Raw genomic sequence first — 11341 nt, 5'->3', positions numbered from 1 at the left:
GATATAAAATAATTTTTGTTGATATTAGACTAATTCAATTAGACTTATTTGATAAAAAAAAATTATACGTATAACACTACCCATTTTAAAATTGTTTTCTTATACTTTTTTTTTTATTTTCATTGAAAAGAAAATCTTACATCTAAACACACTTTAAGTTAGAATTTAAATTTACTTTGTTTCATGTTTGCATCGGTCTTAACTCTCCAACTCTCCTATAACAAAAATGAAAAGGAAAAGTATAAGGAACCAATGTTTTTATTGTACAATGCATATAATAGAATTTAATTGAAATTAAAATTAAAGAGTACTGCTAAGAAGTTAATGGCCTAAGTGTACAATGTGTATAATGGGCTAAAATTTTTTGTTCATGAATAAAATGAACATCACCCATACTATCTAGAATAACGATCCGAATACCAGGGATAATAAACATCTCATGTCATAAAACTACTCATCCCAAAAACTTAAGCTAATTTTGGGGTTCACCAAGGATTGAACTCTTGACCTTTTAGATCTATAACTCTAATACCATACCATAAAACTACTCATCTCAAAAGCATAACCTAACAGGACAATGTAAAACTAATGGTCATATCTCTAATACTTCCTAAACCTCCATTGTACACATTATACGCTTAGGTCATTGGCTCCCTATACTTATTCAAAATTAAATTATGGGTAATGGGGGTTTGAAATTAAAACTGAATTATGGTAACAATCATTAATTATGAAGATTTGCTAATTTGAATTGTTTAAAAAATTAGGATTCAGTTAAACGAAACCATAAACCACGATCATCTCTCTATGAACGGCGCGGACACAACCAAGAACGCAAACCCTCTCGCCGACAGTGGTATCTCATCTTCTCCCTGGCTCGTGTTATCACCGGAAATCGCTCCCGGAGACGTCGAGGTCCGCACCGGTGAACGCCCAGAAGCGAATTCCGAGCGTGTGGCTCCTTCTGGCAGCACTGCATCAAGTCCACCTGCCCAGCCGGCATGTGGTCTATTATGTTTATTGACGGTACAAGATAAAAGAGTCAATAGTGTCTCTCCTTTGATACGTCCATCACCGCGTAGTAGTTCATAAATGGTGTGCAATGTCGTGCAGTCTCCGTGTCATGTTCCATCATCCATTCCTGATCACAATTCATCGAAACCACTTGAAGACGCTCCCGACCATTTTGTCGCCGACGGTCAGCAGTCTAATAAGGTGAGAATGGTTAGTTGACTTGTTCACCATGGATGCTTATTTATATAAGTTTTAGATGTTCACCGTTAGTGCAAGTGTACTATTTCCATTATTCTATGTTAATTGCTTACTTCATGAATCATGTTTATGCTTCAATTAACCATATTTGTGGTGGTTTTAAATTCATGGTGCGCATCTATGTATGGAGGATATGAGTGCGTTAATTAGTCATAGAATGTGAAATTTACCTGCGATAAAAATATTTCTTCTGTGGAGTATCCTATGTAGATATATCAATTTAAATATGCAAATTTAAACCAGCATGTATAAGCAATGTAATTGGTACACTGGATAGGTAGCTAGTTTAGAAGTAATCACCCATGATATGCTTGATCCCAAGAGAATAATATTATTAGTATAGTATATTGTTAAATAATATAAAATAAAACTAACTACATTGTTATTGTTAAGAGTTTTCCTGAAAATGTAAGCTAAATAGAATAATAAGAGGCATGCATGCTTAGATTCGGAATATATGTATTAAGTCTACATGATAGAAGGCCTATGCATTAAAAATGCTGCTGTAGTGACATTAGATTCTAAAACTCAGTAATAAAATAAGTGCATGGTGGTTGTATGTAATAGGTTAAATAAAATAAGTAATTTAGTTTCTATCAATAGGTTAAAATGCTTATATAATAGGTTAAATAAAATAAGTAATTTAGTTTCTATCAATAGGTTAGAGAAATGCATTTTTTTTTCAAATTAATATGGGTAGGATGATGTGGTCCAGTTATATTTTTGTATCCTTATTTATGGAGTTTGGAGAGGATTTTTGTGCATCTCATTTACTAGTTGATTATCTAAATAGTGTTCATGAATTTGATTTCGGTGTTTATTTCGTGATTATAGGCCTTGCCACTATTGGATGTTACTGAGGTTGGAAGTGAAGAAATGGATCTTGGTTACGAGGTTTGGATTCTAGTTTCATCCTGTATTCTAATGCTTGGGATAGTAACCATCCTCCCGTGCACATTTAATTCTTCAAAAAGTCAAAATAATCCATATTTCTAAAACTAAAGCAACTAGTTTTAATTGATTTATGATCTAAGGATAAAAAAAAAGTTGTTTATAATGTACTGAAGTGTGGTGAACAGGTCACGTCACTCCATGACCATGTATAAATGTATTGTACATTATAGAATTTTTAATAGGTTTAAGATAATGTGTTTCATTGCTGAACAATAATAACAAAAAGGAAAGAAGCCCGAGGAATAAAAATTCATATTTGTCTTGCTTTTCTGTGGTGTTTAGTGAGGGTCTATTTCCATGATATTTTCTAAGTATTTCTCCAATTATGCTTTCTAATTTTACATTTGTTCGTTTATTTTGCGATTGTAGGCCATGCCGCTTTTGGATCTTTCGCAGGTTGGAAGTGAAGAGATGGATCCTGGTCACCAAGTTTGGACCCAAGTTTAATTTTTGGTAGTCCTGAACTGCATGGTTGATTTGAACGTTAACGGTTTTGGTTTTTTTTTTAATATGATACTTAGGTACTGGATCATGATGGCCTTTGGGAAGACGAAATACCAAGTGTTGGTATGCGGTTTGAGCAATTGTAAATGGCTCATGAATTCTTGTGACATACGCAAAGAAAGTCGGGTTTGCGACTAAGATACGGATGACAACCTGTGATAAGATCACAAATCAACCCATTAACCAAGCTATTCACTGTAACAGGGATGGTTACCGCGGGTCTCTTGTCAAAGCGTCAACGCAGAAGAACAGGATCTCAGTCGCTGGGTGCAAGGCAAGGATATACGTGAAGTTTGACAAGGAGACTTAAGACTGGGTTTTCTTTAAGGTGGAGTTGAGTCACTCGCACCCATGTTCAGCGAGAAAGGCGGTGCACTACCATGAGTATAGAAAGCTTACCATGCATGCGAAGTGCGTGATCGAGGATAATGATGAGGCTGGGATTCAACCAAACAAGACTTTTCTAGCTTTGGCAAATGAGTCTGGGGGCCCATCTAACCTGGGATACTCAGAAAAGGATTTACGAAACTATATTACAGCCAGGCTCCAAACTAGCAACGTCAATGTGGATGTTAGAGAGATGATGAACTATTTCATGAGAATGAAGGACACCAATCCAAACTTCTTCTACGCGGTGAAGTTGGATGCTGAGTGTAAATTTCGAAGTGCAGTATGGGTGGATGCAAGGTGTAGGGCGTCGTACGAATATTATGGAGATGTTGTGTCACTTGATAGCACATATAGCACAAACAAGTATGGAGTAGTTGCGTTGGTGTTATTTTTCTTTTTTTTTCGTAGTTTGGTCGTGACTGATATTTGGTTTTTGTTGCTGTTTTTGCGTGTAGGCATGGATTACCGTTTGCGTCGTTCGTCGGTGTTAACCACCATGGTAAGTCGACCATCCTTGGTTGTGCTCTTCTTGAAAATGAGAAAATCCCAAGTTATGAGTGGATTTTCAGCCAATGGGTGAAGTTCATGGGAACTGCTCCACAGCGGATCATTATCGATCAATGCAAATTGATTTTTCGTGCAATAAAAAATGTGTTACCCGATACACGCCACCGGTGGTGCATCTGACACATTACGAAGAAGTTACCGCACAAGCTTGGAGGTTACCGCCGGTACAGAGAGTTGTATGATGACTTCAATGACATTGTGTGGAACTCTCGGACCGAAAAGTCATTTGAGGATAACTGGTCTGAATTCATAGACGATCATAACTTACATAACAACACATGGCTGTCAGGTCTGTTAGTGTACAATTACTTTTTGCTCATTAATTGAAATCCTTTTGGTAGGTGGCTTTATATGATTTAATAAGAAGTTTCTTTTTCTTTATGTAGACCTCTTTGATGATCGACGCATGTGGGTCCCAATATACTTCATAGGTGAATTTTGGGATGCCATGAGGAGCACGCAAAGGAGTGAGAGCATGCACTCATTCTACGGAAATTTCTTACACAGACGGACTAGCTTGGTCTAATTTGTTCACGAATATGACAATGTGCTTGGAATTAAGGAGCAAAGGGAATTGGAGGATGATGCAGCAGACTCGAGGGGGGTCATCCCTTGTGCAACGACCTCACCTATGGAGAGATAATTTCAACAGGAGTACACTACCAGCATGTTTAGGAATGTTCAAATTGAGTTTGTCAAAAAGGCTAATTGCAGGGTCTCTGTTGTTGCGGAAGAGGGTCCAGTGGTATGCATGAAGGTTGAAGAGGAAAAACTAGTGAATGATACTATTCTTTGTGTTCCGTACGACGTCCACTTCGATCGATCCACACAGGAGGTTCGTTGTGAGTGCAATCTATTTGAGAGTTCAGGCGTGTTATGCTGTCATTATCTTGAAGTCTTCCATTCTTACAAGGTGTATAAAGTACCTAATCGATATGTTCTCCCTCGTTGGAGAAAGAACATAAAGCGCAAGCATACTTATGTCAAGAGTAGTCACGACGTCAGTCGGTCAGATGAGAGTCATGTTGCATTCAAGGGACTATGTTCACACTTCTACAATATTGCTCAGGATTTTGTAAACGACGACGAAGAAACAGCCTTGCTTCATGCTGCACTGGAAGAAACAAGAGCTAAGCTGACTGCTCACCGTGCCAAGAAGAGGTCTGAGAGTGTGGCGGACTCCCACAACAATATTAGCTCACAAAGTTCGAACTTGTCGGTGTGATGGACATCCAAGCCCCATCGAAGGTCAACACAAAGGGCCGGCCAAAGAGTAAGAGGCTAGGCGCTGCCCTGGAGAAGTCATTTAAAAAATCTGCTCGGAGGAAAAACAAGCATGACCCCCCGGTGCATGTGTGTATCAACCTCGACCCAGCATCTTTATTTGGTTTAGTACTATGGAAGAAGTTAACTGTTGACCTTTTGTTTTGTACACCAGGTGGTTTGTCCGGAGTCAACTCAAGATGTGAGATTCGGTGGTGTTGTAGGCCAGGCTGATCCCGAACAAGTTGGTGGCTTCATGTCATTGTTAAGCTCCTTTAGCAAAAGTTAAGATTTGTTATACAGTGCATTCATTTTTTTTCAAGATTACTGGAAGAGGCTGGTTTCATGGGGTAAACATATAGGATTTAAGTTTCTATGCATTTGATCAAAGAATAAGATTGGATAATTTACAGGAAGTATTTCAATGTCACCCAAGTGAACCCTTTTGCGTTATTTTATTCCAATGAATTGAATGCATAATAAGTATACATGATGGTTATTCTTTTACTTCGGAGTAAGGTTATTCACCCTAAGCATGGATGGGTATCCGTGGGTATTTCTGTGTGCAGCGATTGGTTGTTTTGATTAATTTTGACCAAGTTACACTGGATGTTCATTACAGTATAGTATAAGATGTTTAGTTTAATTGAATTTGTGGATGGTCATTGAATCTAAGTTGCAAAAAAAAAAAAAGATAGACCATCTTATGGTAACATAACCAATAAATTCTTCTACTGTACAACAACAAAATTCCTCCTGAAGTCAGTCTAAAGTGACATAAATAAATCCCTAGGCATATCAGCATGTCATTTTAATGTGGCATAACTAAATCGCTAAGCATATCAGCAGCAAGTTACATAATTATAGTATGGTAGCTGTATACATATTGATGGGGAAAAAGTGAAAATATGAGAAATCCCTAGGCATATCAGCAGCATATCCTGGATGTTCATTTTCACTCTACGCATGGATGTTTATCCGTGAGTATTTGTGTATGTCGCGATTTGTTATGTTTTAATTTTGACCAAGTTACATTGGATGTTCATTATAGTGCGTTATAGGATGTTTAGTTTAGATATATCTTTGGATGGTTATTGTTTCCCTAGTCCAATATGCACAACTATGACTACTTTACTATACAGCTTTGATAACTCCGGGAATCTAAGCTGCAAAAAAAAGAAAAAAAAAAAAAAAAAAAAAAAAAAAAACAAAGATCCTTATACGGTAACATAACCAACGAATCCTTTTAATGTCGAACCAAAAAAATTCCTCCTGGAATCATGTAATTCTAATGTGACATAAATAAATCCGTAAGCATATCATCAACAACTAAAATAATTATAATATGGTAGTTCAATTCACTGGAGCTAAACCTAAGTAAGCAACTTCTTCCTCCCTTTGTGCATTGCCCCCTTCAGCAATCCTTCCGCACGTTCAATCAATGACCTCGTGCTAGGTGCAGTGTATGGTGAACTAACGTCCTTCTTCTTGTTCCGAGGTGCATTGCGCCGAACAGGTTTAACCGTGTCCTTCAATAATGAAATAAGCTGGTGGACCAATGTATTATGTGGGCCACAAATAATGTCCAGCATCAACTCCATTCTGTATGATCTGAGTGAATCCTGAGAGAACATTTATCAGGCGATTTGATATTAAGAACCGTTACAGTGATATTCATACAACATGAATAATGACATTCGGGCAGATGTTTACTAAACAAACCTCGTCCCATTCGTAGAGTTCACGATCTTCTGTCCAACTTTCCATTAACTTAATAACGCACATGCCACAGTCAAAGCTACAAGAAAATAAAATACTATTGCAATTAGCATGTCAAAAACTTGTAACGTGCTACGCCACATTATTGAAAGAAAACTTAAAAATCCTCGAAATTGGGTTATAATTTCATCTCACTTGTTCGGTTGCATTGGAACCTTGGCGTAGGAACGAGCTGGGCCGTACGTACTCCAAACGAAGGCAGGAATAGCAATGCTTGCCATATCCTCACACAGTCTCTCCTGAAAATCATGGAACGAACAAATTCGAATAACAAGCTATCGTATTAGATAACAGAGTTGTATACTAAATAAAAGAAGTATAGTATCTTACCACATATGCATCGAGTTTATCTCGTTCATCATCTACTGGTGCAGAATGCAAACTGTCGAGTATAGCTATTCGCTTCGCATTCACCTCAAATGCATATACCCTCCAATGACCCCCCGACAATAAGGAAATAACCACTGCAGCAAACAGTGCATATGAATGAGTTTATCTCGTCAGAAAAAGATGTAAAGAAAAAAAAAGCATATATCTTGTCAGCCAGTTTACGTCACGTTGCATGCACATGGTCCATAGGGAAAGGGACAAAAAAATTTAAATTTAACCACTATATAAACTCGATCCCAAACATTTTCGACCTTTCCCACGCCAAAGTTAAATCACCATGAATATCAACAACCTAAACTAACTACATACTCCACAGGCTCTGCGATAATAAAATAGCAACAACAGCTTCTTCACCATGGGTAATCACGGATTTAATCAACAAAATCTATCTACATTCAAACATGCAACAGCGATTACCAATTGAAAAATTAACAACTAAACCCACTTACATTGGATGGTTAGGATTCTTTCAGAGATGATGTTCATTGTGTTTCCGGTAAACTATTGACCATCAGACGGCTGTTTTCCTCGGGTCGGCTGCTCCGCTGCTATGGAGAGGAAAGCGCCCGCACGAGGAGAACTCTGCTGCTGTTCGGTTCATCGGTGAGGGCTCCTTGGTTGCGTTCTTGGTCGGCGGCGTCGCACCCAGCGGCTCGGTTGCAAAGACGGCGGGATGTTCAGCAGAGAGAGGGCGCCGTCCTTGATGCCAATGATGAGGAGTATTGCGTTCAGGGGTGACCTTCCTCGGTTGCAAGTTGCGGAGCTCAGGGTTTTACGCCGTCACGAGTGTGTGCAAAGATTGGGAGGGTTTGGGTATTGGGGGGAGGGGGACGGGAAAACAAAAGGGTTGGGTGATTTGGGGAAAAAGTGAAAATATGAAAAATTGAGTGGTGTGTTAAACTAAACAGCCATAATAGAATTAGGGTTATTGATGGGATAATTCTCTCTATTAATATTAATTGGGCCTAATAAACAGCCCATTGTATACATTGTATACATATTTCATTGTCTCCCTAGCGGTGCTCAAATGAAAAATGAGCATATTTGATCTTTTCGTTTTGAGTCCCGCTAGACAGCCAATGGGGTATTTATACAATGTGTACAATAGGTTGTTTATTTAACACAATATGAGTTAAAAATAAAAATTACCCACGAAATAATAAATTTAAGAACTTTTATTTCACATCAAATTTTAAATTTCAAATTCTCCAATTTCAAATTTTAAATTTTAAAAAAATTCAGTTAGTTATTTCAAAAAAATAATCATCTGAAATCCTCCAATACTCTTTTTTTTTTCAACCGGCGGCCACCTCACCTTCATCAATAATCATCCATTTCACCGTCGCTACTTAGCTTGCCACGCCACTCACCCTTAATAAAAATAACCATCCACTTAAGGATAAAAATAATCATCCACATACCTAATGAATTGAACAACTAACATATTTTAATTATATATAACTAAACTCAATTCAATCAAAATAATTATCTATATAAAAATAAAATAACCATCCGCATACCTACTAAAATGACCATCCTAAATTGACCATTAAAATAGAAGAAGATGAATAAACAGAAGAAACTATTATTGTGGTGAAACATAATTTTGAAGGACTAGTCATGACAAAAGCGGCACTGTTGTGAAGTATAGGATTCAAATCATGAAAGAAGCTAACCATGCTTGGATCCGAAGAAGAAGAAGAGTATGGTAGTATCATCGGTGAGAAGACGCTTGAAGGAATGGGAGAAAGCGAAGCCAATTTGGAAGAGATGCACGAAAACAGCGGCAGCAACGTTAGGCTGAGCGTCGGAGGGCGAGGCGCATCGGGTTGACCGGTGGAGGTGAGGATAGTGTCGGTGGGAGGATGTGGCAGGCTCGGTATGGCCAACGAGAAATTCAGTGACGCGAGGTGAGAATCGGAGAAGATGACGGTGAGTTTTGGACGTGTATTGAAAGTTACGGTAAGATTAGAAATAATCGTATATAGTGTGAATGGATTTAAATACTAATCTTAATATTCAAATTTTAAAATTTGAAATTAAATAATTAATTAATGATCTAATTTTTATTTTTAATTTTACCTTTTTTTTAATTCATTGTATACATTGTACACAATTAATATTGGTTCCAATACTTTCTCTTTTCTTTTTAACAATCATCACTATTAAATTTTTAACAATTTTTTAGCCGAAAATGTTTGGTAACCAAAGAAAATCAACAAAAAACAACTATAACTTGCCTTATTTAGCATTCATTAATGAACTTTTTTTTTTATGTTTAATATTATCAACAATAACACCCACAAGTACTTGCCAATTCACATACTACACATGCAAGCCAGAAACGTAATAAAGCAGCTCATAAGTTAGTAAATTAAACTTGCATGTAATCAAACTAGCTCTATTTGGTTAGAAGAATGTCCAACATGTAGATTTAAATTAATATAAGATTTTCGACCTGTCAAAAAAACAATAATTTTGTGGATCCTGCAGTAGTAGGAAATCGCAGCGGTGGAAGGTTGTAGGGGAAAGTGTTGGTGAATTTTAGCGCGATGAGAGGGGAGGGGAGAGCTTCAAATCAACAGAAGAAAAAAAAAGGTCTCATACACTATAGTTCCGGTTGAAGAAGAGAAGTTGTTCCACGCACGTTCTGGTGGGAAATACCATCCTTCATTCTTTACCGATTACTATTAATTTCTTTCTACTTGAAAAACTCTATTACCTCTTCTCTATTCGCTGTGTGAGGTTTACAAAACCAGAAGCTATCTTGGCTCAAGATAGTGAATATGATTCATCATTCTCAACATTAAAAAGTTGATGGCAATATAATTGCTGTAAATTCTTTTTTACAAAAATAAAAATTAAAAATAGAATTTGCACAATTTTTTTTTTATTTTACAGTTCAGTGGGATAAATTGTTCTAGCTAGATTCCCACTCATATTTTAGATATTATCGATATAGTTCATTATTGGATGCTCCAAAATAAAATTTATCAACCATATATAAATTTTTTTGCCTTATTTTTACATTAGTTTTTTTTTAAAAAATATAAGATTAGTGAAAATAATGTTGTGATTGGATGGTGCTATATATGCCAAAAGAAAAAGAAAAAAAAAACAAAAAACAAACAGAAGAAGTCTACACTAAGGAATAAATAACGAAAGACGTGATAACAAAATAAAAATGAGATATAAACACAGATATTTTTGGGCCACGAACGTGTTCTTTTAGCCTTTGTTTTTAGGACGTTAAAATAGAAAAATACAAAATTATATTTGGTCTATAAAATATAGATATAGATATTTTTAGGGATAAGTATTGTTTTGGTTCCTAACGTTGAGGGTCAGAATCGAAACTGTCTCCAACGTAATTTTGGATTTAAAATCATCATTAATGTATTTTTTCGTATTAAAATCGTTCTTTTAATTTTTTTGGACAAAAATGCCCTCAACTACCGACAGCACCTTTACCTCCACCACCACCAGCACCTTTACTCCCACCACCACCAGCACCTTTACCTCCACCACAAAAAAAAAACATCAATAAAATCAACACAAATTCAACAAATTCAGAAATCAGAAATTCAACAAATCAACCCAAATTCAACAAATCTAGAAATCAGAAATTCAACAAATCAACCCAAATTCAACAACTAAATCAAAATAAAAAACAGAGGCAGTCACAGAAACAGAAGCAGAGGCAGAGGCAGTCATAGAATCAGAAACAGAAACTCAAGTAGAAGCAGATGCAGAAGAAGAAGATGCAGATGCAGCAGAAGAAGAAGCATATGCAAAACCACCGGCACTTGGCCACCCATCACCAGCAGCGGCGATGGAGCGTGCGAGGACCGGCGACGCACTCCACCCTCGGATCCCTCTCTCTCCTCGGCCACCCATCACCCGCGGACCGGCGACGGAGCGTGCGCGGACCAGCTCAGCCTCGGATCCCTCTCTCTCTCCTTCGCGCGCCGCCCTCCTCGCGTCGGGCTCCTCTTCCCGGCGACGCACTCCACGGCGGCAGAAGCATGCATGAACGGTCCTCCCATCCACCGGCGCTCCCTCTCTCTTTCCCCTCTTCTCTTCTCCTCCGTCGAAGCCCCTCTCCTTTCTTCTTTCTTCCGGCGACGGCGACGGCGACGGCGACGGCAGCTCCAAGCTTCGCCGGCGCCGTCCCCTCCCCCCTTCCCCTTTCCCCTCTTCCTTTCCCCTTTCCCCTCTCCCT

At 37.9% G+C, this 11341-nt stretch overlaps 1 protein-coding gene across 1 annotated transcript; it reads left to right on the top strand.

The window, feature by feature from the left end:
- Window positions 4355–4912, top strand: LOC107637212 (protein FAR1-RELATED SEQUENCE 6-like). Its single transcript, XM_016340649.1, has one exon. The coding sequence runs from the start codon at window positions 4355–4357 to the stop codon at window positions 4910–4912; it is 558 nt and encodes a 185-aa protein (XP_016196135.1).

This window comes from Arachis ipaensis, chromosome B04, assembly GCF_000816755.2.
Source record: "Arachis ipaensis cultivar K30076 chromosome B04, Araip1.1, whole genome shotgun sequence".
Classification (NCBI taxonomy): domain Eukaryota; kingdom Viridiplantae; phylum Streptophyta; class Magnoliopsida; order Fabales; family Fabaceae; genus Arachis; species Arachis ipaensis.
Note: the sequence above shows the minus strand (reverse complement) of the source record. Positions and strands in the feature narration are given on the sequence as shown.

Coding starts and splice junctions, on each gene's coding strand:
- LOC107637212 (XM_016340649.1), top strand. CDS start 4,355: ATGTTTAGGAATGTTCAAATTGAGTTTGTCAAAAAGGCTAATTGCAGG.